The sequence below is a fragment of the Acanthochromis polyacanthus genome, chromosome 13, assembly GCF_021347895.1.
Source record: "Acanthochromis polyacanthus isolate Apoly-LR-REF ecotype Palm Island chromosome 13, KAUST_Apoly_ChrSc, whole genome shotgun sequence".
Lineage (NCBI taxonomy): Eukaryota > Metazoa > Chordata > Actinopteri > Pomacentridae > Acanthochromis > Acanthochromis polyacanthus.
In genome coordinates, this window is record NC_067125.1 from 18,798,504 (window position 1) to 18,822,452 (window position 23,949).

At 39.9% G+C, this 23,949-nt stretch overlaps 1 protein-coding gene and 1 long non-coding RNA gene across 2 annotated transcripts in view; both read left to right on the forward strand.

Moving 5' to 3' along the window:
• The first annotated feature begins 1,583 nt into the window (after positions 1 to 1,583).
• On the forward strand, positions 1,584 to 6,299 carry LOC127536911 (uncharacterized). The gene is made up of 5 exons (XR_007946123.1): positions 1,584 to 1,862; positions 2,965 to 3,152; positions 4,126 to 4,214; positions 4,622 to 5,490; positions 6,207 to 6,299. It is a non-coding gene; the product is annotated as an uncharacterized LOC127536911 (long non-coding RNA).
• A 6,791-nt stretch (positions 6,300 to 13,090) lies between these two features.
• The window catches only part of LOC110972159 (NADPH oxidase 4), a 71,353-nt gene continuing 60,494 nt past the window's right edge, over positions 13,091 to 23,949 (forward strand). Inside the window, exons 1-5 of the mRNA XM_051958328.1 lie at positions 13,091 to 13,486; positions 13,783 to 13,878; positions 20,331 to 20,441; positions 21,953 to 22,037; positions 23,786 to 23,883. Coding sequence (XP_051814288.1) covers positions 13,295 to 13,486; positions 13,783 to 13,878; positions 20,331 to 20,441; positions 21,953 to 22,037; positions 23,786 to 23,883 — 582 coding nt within the window. The 5' untranslated portion in view covers positions 13,091 to 13,294. The remainder of the gene's footprint in view (positions 13,487 to 13,782; positions 13,879 to 20,330; positions 20,442 to 21,952; positions 22,038 to 23,785; positions 23,884 to 23,949) is intronic.

Here is a 23,949-nt window from a genome sequence, read left to right on the forward strand (position 1 = left end):
TGGCTGAGCTGCTGGCTGAGCTGCTGGCTGAGCTGCTGGCTGAGCTGCTAAGCCATAGACATATATACGTAGAAGTCTCATTGACTGCAGCCGCCCACTCGAGCGGCGTGCCTGCAGCGCCGCTATCTTGGATCGGGACCACTCGCTCCAACAATGCATTACTTCCATAGAGGAATGATGTGCTTATACAATTAAAGTTGTCATAAATCACTCAATTCTCAAGCAATTTTGACGGGAGTTTGCTTGTAACAAACGCCAGACAGATAGAGAGACAGATATAAATTAAAAAACAAACAAACAAACAAACAAACAGAAAATGTTCAGATGTGCTCAGGTTTTTATTAACTTTACATTTACAGCTTTACATTGCATTGGAGTACAGTTATTATTTTTGTATTATTGTACTACTACTGTATTACTGTTATTGCTATTCATTTAATTACATATCATTATATTCCTATAATATTGTATGATTATTGTTTATTATTTTTATATTACAGTTACTGGTATTATTATTATTATTATTATTACTACTACTATTATTATAATTACTCTTACTATTATTACTGCTATTATTACTCTTATTTTTTATCGTTATTATTATTATTACTGTTATTATTACTACTATTACTATTATATCACGTGTATAAATCACGTTCTTTGGGAAAGCTTAAACATGTGAGAAAAGTAGCCAGAGATAAAGAATTTTCTACAACAAAAATAATTCCATCATAAATCAGGGCTATCTATCAGATGCTGTATTCTAACCCACCAGTTACTGCAGTAAGTCTGTGTTTTTTTCTTTGTAACAGGCTGTTGCTAGGAACACTAGATTCATAACATCGGATTTTAAACAAAAAATTGTCTCAGATTAGCTATTTCACCGGTAAGCAGCTGTGTAATACACAGGATGATGTAGAGAGCTGGTTAGATCATGGATAGAAGCCAGACACGGAGCTGATGGGGTTCTATCCGTCTTGTCAGCATTTATTTCACTCTAGCTATGACAACCTGCTAACAATATATAATTCCTTACATACATCTTACATGTGAAAAGTAATCCCACGAGCTCTTGTTTCCTTACAGCGCTCATTAGAGCATCCATAGGCTGAACAGAAGTCCAGCATCTTTAAATAACTATGCTGGAGTCAGAGGGAGATAGTGTGTAGCTTAAGTGTTGAGTGGCAAAACCAGCATTGTAAAAATAATCCGAGCAGCTTGTATAGTAGCTAAACCTGTGACGTTTCTAAAAAATCAAACAGTTTGGCAATCGGTTCAAAATTCAGTGCATAATTCCACTTTGAGATTCAGCAGTACCTCTTGCCTCCGTAGATGTCTATGCACCGCTGCCTCCGCTGGCCCCGTTTCAAGATGGCGGCGCTATAAGCACGCCTCTCGACAGCCTATGAGGTGTCTATGTATACTCACACACAAAAGAAACACAAGATGAAAAATTAAATTTGGTTTCCCAAAACATTTTCTGTTGCGTTTTGTAAGGTTGGTGTGAAAACGGAAAACGGAAAACGAATTGTCGCAATACACCAATGCATTGATGATGTGGACATGATTCACACTTTGCACGTGCAATTGAATATACACGATTTATCGACACCTTCAGTTGGTATAAATTTCATTCAAGATCATAGGCATTTCACTTGCTGTTTAACTATGCCACACTTAAACCAAATTGAGAGGAACCAAGCCATCGGACGTCTGCAAGCTGGAGAGTCTGTCCGAGACATTGCCCGTCACTTTAATGTCAACATCACCACCATTTACCGTCTCCAGCGTCGATACAACACCACACAGAGCACCGATGACCTTCCCCGAAGCGGACAGACTCTCTAGATATTCAAGTCAACGTGAGTCAAAAGTGTTAAACTTTAATGTTATGATATACATGTTCAAGTCAAGTGAGTATGTGTAGCTAAAACAATGGAAAGCTAGCGCCATTACAGCTAACGTTCGTAAATATGGCTAATTAGCTAACTTGTTACCCGCCTCCTCTGAGCTAAGCTCCGCCACTTTGTGATTTAGATTACTGCATCTTGTTTAGTTTGTCTTAATTTGAAGTTTGCTATGTGTGTGTTTTGCCTGTCAGTACAGCCGATATTTTTCTGTTGAGAATAGGGCTGAAACGATTGTACTGTAATTTGATTACTAAAGAGTCTTTTTTGTAAGGCCTCCTTTAAATCTGAACAACTGTACAGTGCGCTGTGTTTCGCACTTAGGGGTGGATACTGAAATGAGGTATTAAACAGCTGAATTAATGAAGACCGAAGTACTAATAAGCTCCAACATTTATGTTTTAATGTAATTTATATACTGCAGCGCCTCTCCTCTGTCAGTGCAGCGCCCATAAAATACACACTTGCTGAGGAGGTCGGCAAGTTTCTCTTACTGTTTAGTGTGTTGATTTTCTTCATCAGCATGATGTTTTATAAAATCAACCCAAAACCCAAATTCACTGCTGCATGTGGAGGAGACTTGTTGTTAATGATGGATTTTATAAAAAGAAAACACCTAACGTGATGTAAATGACATGGACACCAACCAGGTGCACTTATAAGATAATACAACTTTATAAGGAGGCCTTTATATTAAACATAAAAGTGTGTTTCTGTCAGAAACTGCCAGATCTTCTCAGAGCAAAGTGAACTGGTGAAGGAGGGGAGGAGGGCAGATCATCACTAATCAATCTTGATCCTGTCGGACTGCTAAAATAATAAAAAATAAAAATGCTCAAACGATGTTCAAACGAATACATGTCTTTAGATTTATTAGATTTATTTTAACAATCATAATTATGGCTAACATTACATGAAGACCTAAAATTCAGGATCCCAAAAAACTAAAACGTAACTGGTTATAAACTAACTCTCTTCATTGTTATTTTTCTCTTTCTGTCTAGTAGTAATTTTTATATGACAGAAAAAGTACTGATATATTATTTATGTCTTTCAGGTTTGAAAATGTATATGTGTGATACATTGCTGACAATGTCCACAAGACTGTGTCCACAAAAGAATTCGAAAATTTCCATCCCCGAAATCTGGATGACTTCAATGCCAAGAAGCGGTATAAAATCCTCTGGAGAAGGACCCCAGAGGAAAGCGGCTCTTATTATTATGGGCAAATTTTAAAATTGGCAGGTAAAAATTCATTATGGCCTTACAAATTTTGCATCTTTGTCATGTTAGTCTTGATGAATTAAAGAGGACATGAAACAAGTCAACTAAGTTGTGATAGTTTACTAAATGGACTTCCCCTCTAATTAACTATTATATATTAAACATAATAAATGTAAGCATTCAAGAGAGAAAAAAGAAGCTCTGTTTTAGATTTCGTAGTAAGTAAAAAAATAAAGACAATGAGATGTTATTGGCTGAAAAGGACACCAAAATCCAAAAATTACAGGACAAAAATAAGGAACTTTCTGAAGAGCTCAAGACAATACGAAGTCTGAACCTGTGCTTGCAAGAGCAGCTCCTCAGTACCCCAGGTTTCTTCTCAAGTTTTTTTTCTTATTAGATTAAGGGGCTGTGTCCACCAAACACGCTTTTTAGCAACTGATTTCAGAGCGCTTAGCGCTCTCTCTTCAGAATGCCACAGTTGCTCGGTTACAAAATGAGTCCTTTCATATTTCCGTGTTCTCTCCAGTTTTGTTGCTGTCAGTAACATATGCCTACTCCTTCTTTATTTTGATTGGTCAGTGTGAGAAAAGTGACATTGACGAGTGTCACACTGTTCCAAAAGTTGACCAGATTACAACTCATTACAACAAATAAAGTCAGCTCTGAGAGCATTATTTCTGCCAAGGGTGCTGAGCGCTGTGAGCGCCAAACTACATAGGATCGGAATGTAAAGTAGATGCTCTGAGTTTGGTGGGCACGGCCAATAAATTAGTGCTTTTGTGTTTGAGTGCCATGTGCAGCAGCTTTATTATCCAGCCTGTTTGTCTGAGTGTCAGTTCATCTGTCAGTTCATCTGAGTGTGAGAAGAATTGATGCAGTGCCTATACTGTAGCCACAACCAAACACAGCGTTTATACAGTGCTACTTACTGGGTGTGTTTATTTTTATACAGTGTAGAATGTTATTCATATTTTTTTATTCTATCCTACAGGGATCCTGAAACAGTCTCTCCCCCAGTCTGGAAAAACAGGTCTGGAAGGACCTGACGTGATCACCCCAGAGCTGGACGAAGAAGGAAAAGTAACCATTTCACACACAGTTTTGGTTTGATAATGTCTTTCAAAGGGATGTTAAAGCTGTAGTATACCATTTGAAAGATTGATCATTATTAATAGGGTTGTACGGGGTCACGGTAATACCGTTTAATAACATTGTTAAAAAATGTTGATGGTATTAACAATGCTGTGGGTGTCGTCACGGTTTGGTGCGCCGTCACATACTGTAATGTTGCTGGCTACAGATTTCTGTCGTAGGCATGAGCACTGAGCAGTGTGTGGAGTCTGGATAGTCTGGATAGCAGATTGTCCTCAAATTTTTGCCAGTATTAGCACTCAGTGATCTTAAGGTGTGGAGGCTGACATGACATTTGGCCGGAGTTCTCCTTTAAGTCTCAGGTCTAACAGAACACTTGTTTTTTATTTTTATAGATCAAACTTGGTCCAGGAGTTTCCCTGAACAAGGAGAAATGGCAGAGGGTGCAGGAGGCAAAATCAAACTCCCAATTCTGCAAGTCGTTGGCAGTTTGCATTTGGGGCACAGAGGGACTGAGGGAGAGAAGAGTCACAGGGGCCAAATCAAACGCGGTCAAAGACTCAGTCCCCAAGCGTCCCCTGACCCCAGAAAAAGTGGCTGTCATAAGAGATAAGTACCTTATAACCCATTATACAACAGTTAGTTCCAACTGAGTAATTTAACTGGATGAGAGGCATTCTGTGAGTGCTGATATACAGTACAACATCACTGGGACTTTTTACAGACATATCACTCCAGTGTACAGTCATCCTATTAACTGTTAATTAGCATTACAGGGAACCCCGACACGCAGCAGAGGGAATTACAATCACCGGCTCAAAATACATGATTTGAACTCATTTTATTGATTAAAAAACTGCATGCGGGGACCCGTGGCCATAGTGTCATATTGTCTCGGCTTGCTGCGGCGCTGTGTACGGAAGCCTGTGAGGGCGCGTAGAGAAATGGAAGGAACATCAATAAAAATTGATTTTTAAAAATTATGAATGAATTGAGAATTGTAAAGGATAATAATCCCGACTCTTATATAAATGGATTTTTTTTCTCCCACCCCTACCTCTTTTTTCTTTTAAATTGATTTCTCACAGCAGCTTTGTCGTGGTTTGCTAAGTCAAATACTTTGTCTTTGGTGACAGACTGCCTGAGGGACCGGCTTCAGAAGATGGGCTATCCAAAGGAGGCCATTGAACAGCAGCTGGCCCTAGTTAGACGAACCACATCAGAAAAGATTAGTGATATTAGGAAGAGGAGCCCTCAGACAGAGGTGAGTATTGTGTTCAAACTCTTGCTCTACTTTTTCGGCAGCAGTGGTTAGGGACTTCAGGTCCAAAGCTTTTTTCAGTGTATTCAGAATACACACTGCAGTCCCTTGCTTTGTACTGGAGCAATTGTAAATACTGAAAATCACACCACTCATTTAGTAGAGCTGTAACAGTTCACCTAACCCGTGGTTTGGTTCAGACCTCAGTTTTTGACTCACGGTTTACTTCAAACCTCGGTTTTCAAAACTACTAAAGAAATGTTTTGAAACTTTTGAGACAAAATGTCTGGATTTTATTAAAGAAATGTTGCACTGCAATAAAGAACATGAACGTTATATTTAAGTGTAACACTTTTCGTACCAGATCACAATAAAAAAAAACTTCTCTTAATCTGTTAAAGCAGCACTGCAGAGCATTTTACTTTGGTCCACTTTAGCGGCCACCAATGATCCTTCGGGTGCGTTGGAGAGGCCATTCTCTCTGTTACAGCACCAAGCTCCACAGAACAGACTTGGAAGAGAATATTTGAAGGTTCAAAAGTTCTGCAGTGTTGCTTTAGCTATCCAGGAATACAAAAAAAAGTGGATGGGAAAATAGGGCCAGGGTGGATAAAACTATACTTCCCATATAGTATTGAAATGTTCTTGAAATTGCTGTGTCACTTGAATGAGGCTGTGACTAAAATATTAACAATTTTTATTTTTCTGTTTCTCTCTAGGGAAAGCAGTAAACTGCTGCTGTCGACGCCACATACTTCTTTGCCAAAGTTGTTGGTTGGTTTAAAAAAATCAATAAAAATGACAAACTGCAATGAGTTGTCACACCCCATATGTCCTGTTCCCAATTGGTTGTTGCTAGAGGTACGGACCCGTACCCGTAGCCTGTGGACTACGGATACGGCACTTGCCATTTGCCAATCAGATACGCGAGATCTGGTCATGTGACTCCCGGTAGACGCTAGCTGTACGGACCCATAGCATCGGTACGACAGGTACGGACCCTAAACCTGACCCTAACACTAACCCTAACCTTAACCTTTGCTTACCTTTCAACAGTTTGCAGTGGTTAGCAGCTTCTTGACTCGCGAGACTCGCGTACGGGTCTGTATCTGTCTGGCAAATGGAAATTGCCGTACCCGTAGCCTGTGGGCTACGGATACGGACCCGTATCCGTAGACACTACCTTCCCAATTTGGAGGGGAAAATATCCGAATACATACACAATTACACACATGCATAGATGTCTCTGGTGCCCAGTGTTAAGATATTTTTTGTTGCAGCAATAGGTTTCAGTAAGTTTTAGTTTTCAATTGGACCAGTACATTCCTAATGGTTTTACATCCTAATGGGACCAGTACGTTCCTAATGGTTTCTTCTAATGGTGTTCCAATTCCCATTAGACCGGTAGAATCCTAATGGTTCCTAATGGTTTGACATCCTAATGGAACCAGTAGGTTCCTAATGGTTTTACATCCTAATGGGACCAGTAGGTTCCTAATGGTTTTACATCCTGATGGGACCAGTACGTTCCTAATGGTTTTACATCCTGATGGGACCAGTACATTCCTAATGGTTTTACATCCTAATGGGACCAGTACATTCCTAATGGTTTTACATCCTAATGAAACCAGTAGGTTCCTAATGCTTTCTTCTAATGGTGTTCCAATTCCCATTAGACCGGTAGAATCCTAATGGTTCCTAATGGTATTTCCTAATGGTATTCTACTAGATTTTTCAGCAGGGAAATGTCTTGCACATTCTCTTATGTATAATTTTGACCTTACATTTAGGGATCTTAGTATTCCTGGTGATTGCAATCAGGTTATGATCACTGAACCCCACCGGCTGAGATGCAGATTTAGAGCAATGTTCAGGAGTATTTGTATAAATATGGTCAATACAAGTGGCAGTTGTATGGCCTACACTATCAGTAAAGACTCCTGTTGGTCTAGAAATCATCTGTAACAGGTTACAAGCATTAATTAATGAAACCATCTTCTTTTTCATTGGGCACTGATTTGCAAGCCATCAGTCCTTGATGCCAGTTGCCACCGTCAGCAGGACAATGCACCCTAGCACACTGCAAACACTGCTCAGGAGTGGCCCAGGGAATGCAACAGAGCTAAGATGTTCACCCAGGTTCCACACTCCCCAGATCCAGATCCTATTAAGCATCTATGGGATGTACCAGGACAAGCTTATCTTGGTAGGTCCCACACTTCAACCCACAGAATCCTCAGAATTCACAGCCACCATCCCGGTACCACAGGACACCCCCAGAGGTCCTGCGTCCATGCCCCACCGGGTCAGAGAAGTTTTAGCAGCATAAAGGGGACCAACACAATATTAGGCAGGTGGCCATAATGCTTTGCCTGATCGGTGTTTATCCAAAGGTGATACGAGCAAAATAAAGGAAAAGATAAGTGTCTAAAACAGATGAATCTCTACAGGTCACTCTACCACTGGATGTGGATGAAAATGATCAAAGTCATATATTGGAAGCCAAATTAATATCAAGACAATAAAGAAACGGCAGAGAAATTGGCTATGATAGAATGAAAAAACACACTAAAACAGACTCCCTATCTTATAATGTATAATTTCTTCACTTATTTCCTTTTAGTGTTTCTTCACAGTTCCAGCATACATAAAGTTTGAAATATAACACAAATCAATCACCAAACCCCATATCAACTAACAAAACAAATAATTCATACTGTAAACAGCGTTTTAACTATAAATCTTGCAGAAGGAGAAATGACTGATCCACTTCATTAAAGTTTGGTTAATTATTTACTTTCAGTTCTGGGATAAAGCATTAGTGTGGCATATCACTATGGATAGTCAGACATGTTTTCCCACAGTGGAAGACGTGCCGTCCTCGGTGGAGCTTGGCCTATTCTGCTCTGTGAACAGCTGTGTGGTGGGGACGACGGCTCTTTCAAGCGATGGGCTGAAGCGTGAAGTGGGGAGGAGGCTCTCTGCTTTCAGGAATGTGGGAGTATCAGAGACCACAGCTTTGCCTTGCCCTCAACACGCTGTTTATCTGAGAAACTTTAATTAAACCAGCATCCTTTACATAGTGCGGGGAGGCTGATTTGGATTTAATTTGAACTGATGTTTGCAAAGCTAAGCCCTTGTTAAACTAGAGCTGGATATTCATATTTACACACAATCAAACGGCCATGACTTACATAATTAAACTAATAAAACAACAACAGGCTTACTTTCAGTGATGTTTAAGTTCCAGTTAGTTGCTTATGCATGATTTAGACATAACACTGCCTTATATGCTTGATTTATTCAGCATTTTTCAAAGTACTAACAGTATAAAGAAATATAACACTATCCTTTGGCACTGAAAACAAGTTATTGTAGGTATTTTATCAATTTCTATTTCCACAAAACAATGCATGGTCTTCAGATTTTTTTTAATTTTGTAGATGTTTTCATCTGTTTCTGGGTTTGTTTTATTAGCAGTGTCTTACAGTTGCTACTAAAAAAACACACAAGAACTATTGAATGTCATCTATCTGAAACAAACAACATGAAGAATAGATTCACATTTATTGGGTGATGACCTGCAGTTTCTGTTTCACTGTATCCCAAAGGTGATTGCTGAAGTGTGTAGAGGTCAAACCAGCTGAAAAACTGGAAAAAAAAAAAAAAAAAAAATTCTTTATGGGCCTGGTTTTGTGCCATAAAAGTGAAAGGTGAGCTTTAAAAAAATCCTTCCCCTCGGAGATTCACTCTTATGCTGATTGTGAAACAGATCAGAAATATGGTTTTGTCATTTACTGACAAATTATCCATGTTTAATTGTCATTTTATCACTTATTTGAAACTACAGCTATAATTCTGTAAATTATAGGTGAATTATGCAACATTAAGATCTTCCTTTGTTATAATTGAACCCCAGACATACTCACTAATCAATCAATCCCATATATAAAGTGCATCCTGTAGCATGCGGGCATCCACAGACTTTAGGTTATGTGAGTTTACCAGACACAACTTTATTCCATATTTGTCCTGCATGTTTATCTGTTTGTCCTGTCCTTTATCTCATGGTGATCCGGTAATAAAGATATCTGCTGATACAGCCACACCTGCAGTTTATGTTAAACACACCAGGTGGCGCTGCCGTACCAGTGAGATGGCATCCAAAATGTGAAGAGCCTGAACTTACATGGGACCTTTTCCTGCACAAGATAAGATAATTACCTCCAATAGGTTACTTTATCACATAATAGTAATGAAATGCTACAGCAATTAAAAGATAAACAGACACACGTAAATTGTTTCAGCACTTTAAATAGGCATTAACACTTATAAAGGGTTGTTTAAATGTCTTTTACACTTTAATGCCACTTTCTAACATCCTTTACAAATGAAATATACACTAGAACTAACTGCTTTATTGATTAAACATAGGTGTAGGATTAATTTGAACATGATTTCTGATGTTTTTTATGCATCTGCGTTGTTGGGTCAGTGAGTAATGTCATAGTGGATTTTTTTTTAAAAAGAGGAAGTTCTCTGCTTCTTATATGCTGAGAGGGCCATATCTGCTTAACCTTGCCAGCAAGTTGATTTGTCGCGATATTTGTGAGTTCACAAATCTCTCAAGAAACCATCTTGCCCCGCTCCCGCATTCACTGTTCGTGCAGAGCCAAGTTGGCACGGGCCAATCACGCAGCAGTATTCGTGTGTGGGGCGGGATATCCGGGTGTGAAGACGACACCAAGTGCCAGTAGATCAAAACAAACATGGCAACGGAGGACAACAATAGTGTAGATGCTGCTATTAAGTCAGTTTTAGCTGAATCTCCTATTGCTTCTTTGAAGGAAGAACAACGAGAGGCGCATTGCACATTTCTGGATGGTAAAGATGTTTGTGCTTTTTTACCTACGGGTTTTGGTAAGACTTTAATCTACCAATTGGCTGTGCTCGTTGTGAAGATCCCGCGATTGGCTAAAAACAAACCTGTCAGAGGCGGGACATACTGTTGCATTGTCAAATCCGTGCCTCTTTCCTCCGAACGGATTTACATGGAGCGGTCCCAGATTGATATTGTGGAGTACTATCAAGTACTACACAATTATTAATCTGGCTATTGCCAGGTTAATATCTGCTGTGTCCCACCCAAAATGTATTCCAGTCTACACATGTGTCAGTGACAAAAAGCTGGGTTGCCATTATATTGACTGATTTCTATTTCACACTAATTCCGTAGTGCTTGGTAATAAAAACTCATTTTATTATTTCTCTATTAGCTCTACAATACCTATCAACATGTTAACTATGTTTTCAGTCTGCAGGTCACTTGTGTCAAGGTCTCAGTTACTCCTCTCTGTCCCCCTCTCACCACTTAAATTTAGACTTTTATGTTTACTGCACCCATATCTGATAACATTCTCACATTCTACATTAAATCCACTTCTGTCAAATCCAAAGTACACACTCACCTGCTCTTCTTTGCTGTTAGTTTTTCTTGAAGCTGCTGAAGTCTTGTCCACCCCTAGCTTTTTCCTGCTGTTTTATATCGATAGACTCTCTTTTATCCTTTTGCTATAGCATTTCCACTGCTTATGGATCTAACTAGTACACTTTACTTTGGTTATCCTGTAATTTTAGCTGTCTTGACATGCCATCCTTGTCATTTCTTCTATGCATTTATATATACTGTTGCATGTTGTTAACTTTGTGCCTTCTTGCTCCCATAGTTTGTGCTTTGTCCTCTCTGTCCTCTCTACCTCTACCTCTCTGCAGGTATTTCTGGTTCTGGAGCTGCACAGAGCTGATCTGAAGCTGTATGTCCCATAAATCTGTCCAGGGTCTATAATCTCTGGTTTGTTGTCTCTGCTGTCCTTTTCTCTCTCCCTTTACCCACCCCAACTGGTCGAGAAACTGGTTTGAGTGAAACTGGTGAGGGAGTCCTCGAATTCATTGGATTTTTAGAAGTTTTTATCATGTATGTTTTAAATGGGCTTTGGTTCCTTTCCTATAAATAGTTACATATGGGTCATTCCAGAATTGGAGGACATTTGGGCTTCAAAATGAACATGCTGGTTTACAATTTTATGATATATATTCATCAATAATAGGTAATAAACTATCAAAGGCTTGATTAGTTCAGCGTGCACATCAATATGCAATCTCGTTTTACATTGTATTGTACATTGACAATAAAGAATATTCTATTCTAATTGTACCATTTTCATTCCATGTTTTATTTGTTGTTTGCTAACCCTATTCTAATCACAGTAACAGGGTTGCTAATCCAAGCTAATATTAGTTGTTTTCTCAGGAGTAGAAGCTAGATATTTAGCTAGTTGTTACTGCTGACCAAGAGGACAAACTTGCTGATGTAAAAAAGTAAAGAAAAAGGTAAAAAGAATTAGTATTTTCCTGATAATATGGATAACAGGGTTGCATGAGGTAGAGTGAGACATTCAATCAAGACTGACAATGTTCTGAAAATATGAAAATAGAAGAGAGGACATTGCTTTTTCTCTACCTTTCTTTTGGAAAACGGTTTGATGATGTTAATTCCAGCATATCATGTGATTCATTGTTTTCTTCTTCTTCTACTTCTTCTTCTTTTCTTCTTCTTCTTCTTCTCCTCCTTCTTTTACCACCTATAATGACTGACATATCCTAGATTCTTACATAAAAAAACAAACCTATAATATCTAAAATAATTATTTTTGCTTAGGTTATTTTCCCATAAAACTCAACCGTGACATTATGTAAACAAAGTGGCATTTAAAAAGAGTTAAAATACAGAAAACAAATGAATAGTATGTGGTTATGATCAGGACTGATGAAAAATCAGACTAATTGAAAGTGAAAAATAATTTTAATGTACAATACTTTTTTGATGAGGACATTTTTAGTATAATTCATTATTATTATTTTTTTTATCTGTACAAAAATAATAATGGGCTTTTACTAGGGATGTCCAATAATATTGGCCCACTGATATTATTGGTACAACATTGGCATAAAAATGTAATATCATTCAATATCGTTATCTGCTTTTTTTTTTGCCTATCATGAGAACCGATAAAATAATGCCTGGATTTCGCCGGTGCACAAGAGATCCCATCATCAAACTGTGTTGTGAAGCGTGTAAACAGAAGTGTGACTGCAGTAACAAGGTTACTGTGCCTGATTAACAATATGTCTGTGGTTTGGAATCATTTTCAAGCCCACATATATCGGTATCAGTATCGGTTGATATCGGAATGGGAAACTGAGAGTTGGACAATATCGGCATGTCTGTTATTGGCAACAAAAAAAAGGCCAGTATTGGACATCTTTGGCTTTTACCAATAACTGACAAGAGCTGAAACTCTGAAAAATGCTGGAATATTACAATCAGAAATCATGTTGGTCAAAAAACTAACTCAGAGAAAGTGAAAAATAATGTTTACATTTAATACGATTATGGCAGATTTGTTCCTAGATCCCCTGTGTAACCTTTTCTTTATATTGACACATAAAGTATAATGCATCTCTTAAAACAGTTCTACTTCATTATTAGGGTGCAATGTGCTCTGTTGGTCTGTGGCTCCCTCTGCTGGCAGAAAGACGCAGTAAGGAGCAGTGGAGCGTTTTTATTGTTCTCTTCACGGTTTGTTGCTTTTCTTTTTTCGGTCTAGTATGCACAAATTTTCATTCAGGATGTGAAGGGAACCTGTTAACTCAACATGTGTGGCTGTTGCACGGCAGACTGAGGTGAAATGAGTAGACAGGCGGAGATGAGCCTCAGAGTGAACTGTGGGGGGATGAAGAGTTGAAAATGCGCTCAGAGCAGACAGGAGCGGCGTGGCAGACTCACGGAGGCAGAGCTGCGGGGAGGACGGCTCTACTAGCTCTCGGCCGCACCGAGGCTTTTCTGAAAAGGTCGGGCAGCTGCGGAGCCCCTGAAGGCACCATGGTCGTGTCGGTGCGGAGCTGGGTCGCCAACGAAGGAGGGAAGCACTTGGTGCTGGTGGGAAAGTTTTTGTTAATGGAAGTCAGCTCCACTTGGGTCGTTTGCTGTTGATAGAACTGTCTGTTCTGGCTGTTTTGCTATTTTTCCAACACAACTTGCATTTTTTGTCCACGAAGTTCTGTGTTGAACTTGTTTGTGCTGCTCAGTTTTACCACAAACTTTGCTATATTCATCTAACCAACCACAAATGTTAACGTACATGTGACTTTTAAGGACATTTAACACACTAGAGATGCTGTTTGTGTTTTATTCAATTTGTTGACAACACTGTACATGCTGTGCTGTTTGTGTAGATGCTGTGGCTGGGAGGTAACACCTGGCTCTTCATGAACACCTTCCTGCTCTACTCCACTGGCCAGCAGTACCACTACCTCTACAAGATGCTCGGGGTGAGACCTCACACACCTCCATGCTGCTCACTGCATTTATTATTTCTCTGTGGCCGTCTGAATTTACAGCCAAACTCATGGTTCATTTTACCGAGATGAACTGCAAAACAAATGCTTAACGGGAAAGACATGACACTGCGACCTAGTGACAACTTCATTTAGCAAAAATAATAGGATATTTGATGGAAAAAAAATGTTTATGATACCACTTCATGCATCATAATGAAGGAACTGACTACACTCTTTGACTAGAGGTGATAATCTCTGACCATTCTCGGCAACTAAATCTGATCCTATCCTTACTTTTCTACCATTCAGTTGACTTAAACCATTTTAGTTTTGTTTGTTTTTTGCAAAGATAAGATGAATAACTACATAAAAAGATCTGGGAAGCTTTTAGGACCAGATTGCTATGTTGATCTTCTAATTTATTTACATCTGGACAATTCACAACATGTCAGGGCACCTAAAGTACGTAACCTCATGACCACATAAAATTATATTATTAGAGAGAAACCGGATTCCAACTGTTTCCTTTGATTAAGCTCTTAGGCAAAGCACAATCAGTAATGGATTATGATCCATTTAGCTGCTTAATATTGGTCATGCTGGCTCTCTTGTCTCGTCGTTGTTGATAGTATTAGTAACATTTGTGCACTGTGTGAAATCACGCTCTAAAAACGTTTGCATAGTCACTATGTTTAGCCTTCACCATTCATGTCAGATCAGAGTGTGAAATGCAGTATTATTCTGTACTATTCCCTTAATGATGCCACAAATTTACAAAAAAGCGCTAATAGACCCATGTATATAAAAGATGAATGTAGCTTCTGAGTCTGAAATGTGACCTCAACCTGCATTTTTACCAATAACCAGCAGAAGGTGACTGCAGAAATAGCTGACATTGCATTGAAGGCTGTGTCAAAATTAGCCTTTTTCATACTTGATGTGTTCCCTCAGTAAACATTTCATTTATGAGTTTGTGTTCTCATTTGCTAGTTTAAAGTCTGTTCCAATACAACACGGTACTCATTTTGTATTCTGCATTGTGGTTTAGTGTACAAAAGATGATAAAGCTGGGTGTGTTTTAGGATGATGTTGATAAGTCGCCACAGTATGGGTGTGGAAAGTGTCCGAAAATTCTCAGTCGGATCTATCCAGAATAAGATTGCACCGGCCAAACCCAAGGTGTGAAGCTGCAAAAATGCTTACCCACGATATCATTTACAGTTAGTGAATGCACTGCAGTTTATATGGCTCACTTAACTATTGCATGTGTCTTACATGGGCAGCACGAGTGAGTGCACAAGGAAGACAAAGACCTACAGACCTTCTACTGCATACATTTTGACTTTTCATAATCAAAAGCAGTGGTAAAATAAATTGAATCAAGGATGCCTCACGTCCATGAAGTGGACTACCCAATATAATCCTGTCTTGTCTACTTTGAAAAAGGTCTGTTGTCTGATGAAAGGTTTATTCTTTTTAAGGTTTTAAAACACACCAATGGTCCAGTCACTCACAAAGGTGCTTTCATGTGTTTTGTTTCATCAGATGTCTACTCTTGACTGTGTGTCCTCAAGCTACCCATTAACATCTTCATTTACTCATCCAGCTTGTAAATTTTGATTGTGAACCCAGAGATTCTCTTAGTTTCTAACTGCTCACATTACAAAAAAGTAAATAGCACTTTAGAAGGAGGGGAAGTCACTGGTCCCTGTCCACAGAGCTGCTTTAAAAGCTACTTGACATATGACAGTATTACAGTTAAAAGTGCATCCTCAGCAGTGACCATCTGTCAATAAAAAACAAGAAGTCAGTGTCCACCACATTCTTCATGCTTATATCCTGATGTAGTCAATGGCATTGCTCCAAAATAAGTCACATTCTTGCGGCTTTGCAGATGACATCAATCAAACTGTAAGTATCTGGACAAGGACAAAATCTCAGTTGTTAATGGTATATGCTGCTCTTTGTTCCCGATGAGTGTTAGGGCTAGGGTTTGCAGGTTTAATAAGTTTGATTTGGAACTAAGCTTTGTGAGACTATAAGTGACGTGTGTGTGCATTTTTATGGACTCAACAACCAACCAACAGTGACATGATCAGCGTGTCACAGAGAACCAGGATTAGATTTGGATGCTCGCTGACTCATGTGGTGTAATTTTTGTCACATGTTCTGGTTGTTGTGTCTGTACGTGGCTTTCTTGATGTGTGCTTGTCTGAATGAAAACATTCTTTGTCTTTGGAGAAAATCTCACAAATACCACTGACATTGCTACCCAGACTTTCTATGGTCAGACTCTCCCTGTTGCTCTCTACCATCTTTAGTTTGCAGTGAGCAGTTACTGGTTGGCTACTGCTTCACACTGGCTCATTTTAGATACTTAGTCCTTTTGTTCAAATGTACAGTGCATGGTACTTATGGAAGCAAAGTTGTAGTTAACATTATTTAAATTTTTCTGCCTTTTCGTGTTATGTGTCATTTAGGGCTGGCCCGAATAGTGGTTTCTGGCCTCTGAGTATTCGGGCCCTATTAAAGACGAATGTCCAGATATTCGTTCCGCCCCGTATCGTCCAACCGGGGGTGGGAGGGGTGGGGGGTGGGGTGCGGACGGGTGCAGATGGTGGAGATGGCCCGGATCCATTCGTGTGGTTCGTGCGGCGGCCGAATAGTCGGATCCATTCGTCTGGTCTCCCGGGTCCACATTTTGCCCTCGTTTAGTCTTCAGTTAAACTGAAGAATTCCCAAACACCGGTCTTCAGCATCTTGTCTTCTGTTTATGCAACGAAGTGAAGCGTGACGTCAGAGTCGGCATCCACCCGGCCATTCGGTGGTGTTTACAAACAGGAATGGAGGAGCCGAAATGAGCCGAAGAACACGGCGGGATGAGCCGAAATGGGCCGAAGGCGCAGGGAAGAGACGAGCTCCGAATATTTTCGTCTGGGGGGAGGAGGGGCTGATCACATTGACATATGTGTATATGTTATAGACATATGTGTATATGTTTATGTGATCACAGGACGAGATGAGCCGATGTGGGCCGAAGGCGGAGGGAAGACAGTAACGCTGCATATTCTTTCCGCCCGGTGACGTCTGTCGGTGGGGGGATACCAAAAATTAACACCAAAATTAATATCCGGATAGTGCCGTAGCGAACGAATATTCGGATATTCGGGATATTCAGGGCCAGCCCTAATGTCATTACTTAAAAGACAACCTTTATGTCATTACAAATACTGCACTCATGTAGTGCTCATCAGGATACCCCAGTTAAAACAGACATTAATGTTTGTGTTAACTATTTTTTCTGTAACTTAAAGATGTGTATGTTAATGATAGCCACTATGATGACACTGACTGGTTTGTGGACTAACATTTTGATGCCTTGAGTTCTGAATTTTACATGATATGCTGATCTGGTAGTAAGCTGCCAAACACAACGTAGCTCTGCTCTAAAACATAATCTGCTTTATCATCCTTTTTTAAAAAATGTCATGCTGATGGATAGGAGACCTGAATCCAGCAGCTGAGACTATAAATTAATTAGGAAAATGTTCACTGTGGTAACAAATCAAGTAAAAGATAGGTTTACTTTCTCATGGACTTCTATACAGTCAGACTTCTTTTTTGCCCCCTGCTGGCTGTCAGTAAGAATGCAGGTTGAAGTGTTTAAGCCTTGACTTCACTTCCCAAACCTGGAGGCTACATCTGTCTTCATTATTTCAATTGCAGAAGTATTGATAAAATTATCTAATCATATCAAATGTTTTACATTCAACCCACCTCAAATGCATAACTTGAATATATTAAAATTGAAATTAGTATAACTCAGCAAGTGACAGCTTCGGAACACATTAAGATGATGAAAACTGGTAGTTTGAAAATCAAACAGAGCAAACAATGTGTGCAGTTAGAAATAAATGACAAAATAAACTGTGGCAGGGACCAGCATGTGTGAACTATTGCACTGCCTGTACAGTGGGAGGCAAAGGGGAGAGAGGGACAAGTGTGGGCACGCCGCTGGTTTGACTGAATGCTTTGCCAGAGGGCTTAAGTTTGTGTGTTTGTGTGTGTGTGTGTGTGTGTGTGTGTGTGTGTGTGTGTGTGTGTGTGTGTGTGTGTGTGTGTGTGTGTGTGGTCGGTGCTGGCTATACTTGTGGGGACCAAATGTCCCCACAACTGTAGGAAAACCGAAAACAATGTCACTTGTGGGGACCTCATTTCGGTCCTCACAAGTTTAAACAGTGTTTTCTTGGCCATGTTGTTGTTACTGAAAAAAGTAAAAGTGCAAAAACATTTCTTTAGGGTTAGGCATTGTTTTGGTCTGGGTTAAGGTTCGGGTTAGGGTAAGGGTTAGGGGTTAGATATGAATGGGAGTCAATGGTATGTCCCCACGGGGATAGCAACCCAAACCTGTGTGTGTGTGTGTGTGTGTGTGTGTTGGGATTGTTTGGTGAATCGGGGATGTACAGAAAACAGGATATCAGATCTCCTGCTCGTGGTTTTGCCGTCAGCTGCTTTTCTTTCGGAAGCTGTGTCAAGTGAATGTGTATGGGAAGTTTTTAAAGGGTAACGGCAACAGACTTTTTAAGTGTGCCAGTGTTCACCTTCCTTGCTATATGTAGATTTGAACTTTGGCCTGTTGTGAGCTGCATTCTTATATTTCAGTAGTTCAGTCAGTCGTACAGCAAATTAAGATCCCTCATGTCTTTGTGGACATTGTGGATGGATTGTGATTTGCTTGTCTAACAACAAATACTACGCTTGCACTAGGAATTTGAAATGAGGAGCCACTGTGGCTCACTCATAAGAATAACAATGAGCCACAAAAAGCCACAAATTTCTGCATTTTGGTGCATTTTGTGGTAAAAAATGCTCAATTAAACAGTTCTATTTTAACTATTATATTTCTGCTGATATGTATGTATGTTGTTATTTTCATCGTTTTTACCCCCCCCCCAACGTGAAATGTTTAAGTGTAAGTCCTGAATATAAATATCATCACAAAGTGTGAGTCTATATCATTTTGCTAAACTTTCAGATCCAAATTTAATGTTCTTTTCGTAAAAACAGGCAGTCAGGGGTGAAGACACATTCCCATGTATATATGCATTTGGCCAGTTAAAAACCTGTACCTGAAACATGTTCATGATCAAAACTTTTTGACCCATAAAAATATTAATTTCATGTCCAATTTATCTTCTTTTTCTTCTATGTCCAATTATTCAACCCTCACTATGTACCATCTCTCACAACTGTAGCATAAACTCAACAAAAACTTCCTCTTTCTCACTTTTCCTGATCGCAAATGACTCGCCTTGTGGCTCACCGTTCAGAGATTTCACGCAGTAAAAATATCATGCTTTTCTGTGATTGGCCGAGAGCGGGTCATGACTCGGGCGCGTGATCAAGATTCGGGTGGCTCCGACCATTTCCGACGCCTGCTGAGAGAAAAAGTTTGTTTTTCTTATATTATCGCACGGACGTTTCGAAGAAAGAGTAAGTCGAACCCTTTTTTGTTGCTTTTTACAAGAAAAATAGAGTGCCACTGTGGCTCACACGGTTCAGAATGACTGCGCCATCCAGCAAAACGATGCGCCAATGGCGCTGTGGCAATCGGCTAGAAATAGTTAGTTCAGTGGTTGCGATGCCCTTTTTTCAGCTGACTTCTTAGATTCTGTTGCATACAGCCAGTGTGAAACCATACCACAATTTAAATCCAGTACAGTTTCACACATGCATTGTCTCTCTCTCTTTTGGTCTACACACGTGCCCACCTTCATCTCTCCCTCTGGTTGTTTCAGTTTCTAGGGGATAATCAGAAGAGACGGCACCTGCAGTGCACACTGACGCTGCCAAAAAGTGTTTAAATGTACTGAGTTTAGGAGATGCCAAAATACATCCAGCATGAAAAAAAAGCTTTGATTATGGAGCTGTAGCCTGAGATTTGTAAAAACTAATTACACAGCTGACAGTGTCACTTTGCGTAAACCTCTTTCATCTGAGTTTCACGTGTTTCATCAGGACATTCTAGGATGTGGTACCTGAATCTGACCTAACCTGTATTAAACACTTGGAAAAGAATGTAGTATGTTTTATACAGCTATTAACCAAAAACACATTAGTGTGTCACAATCCAGACAAAACTAAATGAAAATGCTCTCTTTGAAGGCAAACTCTCAACAGAGTAACACCAAAATGATGAATTGTCCTTGCCTTTCCATACAGAGAACATCAATGCAGGTTTAAAATAAGCCTGTGTGTAGCAGAGAAGTCATGCCTCACGTTCTCCGTTGACCATGACTGTAGAGTCCAAATCTGAATAGGAACAACTTGAAAGTGTGTTTCTTAATCTGTCAGACCCTTATTTTTTTTTACATCCACTGAATGAGGCCCCATTTTGGCAACCTGCCTAACTGTATATGTGTGTGTGTGTGTGTCTTTCCCAGCTAGGGTTGTGCATCAGCAGGGCGTCTGCATCTGTGCTGAACCTGAACTGCAGCTTGGTGCTGTTGCCCATGTGTCGCTCCCTGCTCACCTTTGTACGAGGAACTCACGCGGTAAGAAGGACATGGATAAAGGAAGGAAGGATAAGATGGATGGGTAGGAATTTTAGGGATGGAGAAACAAAGTACGTGATCAGCGGGTTTTCTTTTATCAGAAACAACAGGGTGTGAGTTTTGTTAAACCTTCCAGTTGTCTTTATTTATGGGCACCAAAAAGTATTGTTTCCTTGTCTGAAAAAAATCCAAAAAATCAACGAAAAAATTCCCAAAATTTCTGAAATTTGCAGAACCTTCAGGAAGAAAATTCCAATAATTCCTTAAAAAAAATCCCTTAAAAGTATTATATAAAAAATCCCCCGAATTTGGCAAGAAAATTCTTGTAAATATTTTCAAAAAATGAATAAAAATCTTCCCAAAAATCTGTGAAATATCTGCAGTGATTAAATAAATATATAATTTTTTAAATATTTTATTTAAGAACATTCACAAAAAATCAACCAAAATAATACTAATAATAATAACTTTATTTATATAGCACTTTCAAATCAAAGTACTTTACAGCGCAAGCAACAATTAAAATACAATAAAATGATAATGGATAAAAACAATGGCTAAGAAATAAAACGATAGCTTAGAAATAAAAACAATGGCTAAGGAATAAAAAGAATGGCTAAGAAATTAAAAACAGTGGTTAAGAAGATAAAAACAATGGCTAAGAAAATAAAAACAAGGGCTAAGAACAATGGCTGACTGTCAAGAACCAAGAAAATTCATCGAAATTCGCTGGATTTTTGTTGTTTTTGTGAATGCTCTTAAGAAACTTTTTTTTTAAACATTTCTTTTAAGAAACATTTTTTTTAACATTTCTTTTTTTCCACAAAAAATGTTCACAAATTTCCCAAAAATGTTGAAAATGTGGACATCAGAAGTTGCACTATGAAAAAAATTATATTTTTCCACATTTTCAAAACTAAAACGGGCCAATTTGACCTGCAGAACGACAGTAGGTATAAACAAACATCGTCATACATTAGAAAAGAACTGAAACATCCATCCATCCATTCTCTATACACCGCTTTATCCTCACTAGGGTTGCGGGGGGGGGGGGGGGGGGGGGGGGGAGCCTATCCCAGCTGACTCAGGCGAAGGCAGGGGACACCCTGGACAGGTCACCAGTCTGTCACAGGGCTACATATACAGACAAACAATCACACTCACATTCACACCTACAGGCAATTTAGAGTAATCAATTAATCTCAGCATATTTTTGGACTGCGGGAGGAAGCCGGAGTGCCCGGAGAAAACCCACGCATGCACAGGGAGAACATGCAAACTCCATGCAGAAAGATCCCGGGAAAGCCGGGACGCGTACCAGGGATCTTCTCGCTGCAAGGCAAAAGTGCTAACCACTACGCACTGTGCAGCCTGAACTGAAACATGTTGAGGTGAATTAGTCACATTTTGATGCAGAAACATAAGGAGATACTGGTAAATGTGAGTTTTAAATGTGTTTTACTTTGAATCCCTGCCACAAATATAATACACCTGTCTGCACTCTTATGCAGGTGTCATCCAGAAAGACACGCAGACTGCTGGACAAAAGCAAGACCTTTCATGTGGCATGTGGCGTTGCCATCTGCGTCTTCTCCGGTAAAACCTGCCACTTATCACCTAAGCTCACTTCATTCATGTATCTATATGTGTGTCCATGTGTCTGTGAAGTGTGGGTAAATGATTCCAGACTGGTTTAGCATCCCTGGTGTACAAGCTGTGATAGGCTTCTTGCTGGTTGTGTGTGTTTTTGCTGTTTAGGCGTCTGTGTGTGTTGTTGTTCTTCTGTCTTCCTCTATGACACCATGGGAGCCTCTAGCAGCTGTGTGTCCGCTGGGTTTACAGGCTTCTTCCTCTGACTCAGTCATGTTGGGAGTTTTTTCTCTGACTCGTATCGGTGATTTTACAATAACATTCAAGTCTCACGAAACAACATGAACTGCAAGTGAAGTCAGCATTGGCCACTTAAAACCACATGCTCTGGGACTTCTATTCGGCTGTGATCCAAGTCTTGCACAGAGGTCGATTTGGTCTGAAGATCTGTTGACTAAAAACACGGCCATGATGGTAGATGAGCGTTGGGACAGTAGACCCAGTGTGGTTGTGATGTGGAAGAGCACTTTCCACCTATGCCAGATTTTTTTATTTGGTCAGAAAGATTCAAGTTGGTCCACTGATCTTTGAGCTTAATATCGGTTTAAATTTTTGATGCTCATCAAATAACATGCAGAGTGTTGGAACTAATTTGAGTAGATTTATTGTACTTCCATCAAGAGGAGGGTGTCAGCCCCTAGTACCAGTCTGCTGCTGCAGGAATCTCCTGGGCCAGCCATGACTGAAAAGCTTTGTCCTTCACTACTGGTGACCACCAACAGGTTCTTAGGTTACTGCTGTAACAGACACTAACGACCTTCTGACCACAGCTCCCAACTGCCACCTTCGCCATGAAGGGTTTGAATAAATACCATGTATATTCAATGTCTGCACCATCCTCTGGGAGGCACAAGAAATGTTTCTGAAGGTGGTAGATGAAGACCTCATGGACAGGGGCCTCTGCCAAATGTTACCAGTTCATCCACTCCACACACTTTGGTTTACCAGCTCTGTTTTATAGAAATCTAATAGTTGCAACACCGTTTCACCTAAAACCAAAAGGATCAATGAAAATCTGAAAACAACTTTAATCCACCAGTTGTTGAGATTTATTGAAATTTAGATGTATACACCAACATTAAGACCGACAGAGCCAATAGAATGATTGAAATGAAAGACCTGCCAGAGCTGGCATCTGTTCTTCACTATTACATCATCTGTAAGCTTAACCCCTCTTTCATCATCACCACTCACTTCTCCGCTCATTGACATTAAACCCTTACAGGCATACGTGCACATGCACAACACACATATATACAGGCAAAGTTCTCATGTTCTGAGATAACAAATGACAATGAAGACGGAGAGGGAGCAGAAATGGGCGAGAGACAGACTGAGAAAAGAGAGAGAGAGAGAAGTGGGGGAGGCAGTGGGAGTGGGGAAGGATGTGAGTGAGAAAAAAGGACCCTTGTGTCTCATGATTACACCCTCTAATTCCATCAGCTGTTGAGTGGCTGCGTGGTTGGCCTATGATGTCAGGGAGAAGTGTGTGTGTGTGTGTGTGCCAGTAAGTCAGGAGGATGTTTTGCTGACTTTTTGCTGAATAGACAAAGAAATGTTTGAATGTCCACGTGCAGCTTATTTTGGCTTTTATAATTAAGTGTGTGCGTCTGAAACACAGGAGTCCTGTATGCTGGAGCACATAAACGTGTGTTTTAAATCAGTACTGTTTAACACTGTCTCTTCCTCTCCAGTTGTGCACGTTTCAGCCCACCTGGTGAATGTCGTCAACTTCAGCGTAAGCTACTCGGATGACTTTCCTGCTCTCAATCTGGCTCGCTACAGAGGAGAGGTGAGGCATAAACACATACACTTTTGTGCTTTTATACTGGCCTGAGATGACGCATTGGCTGGTCTC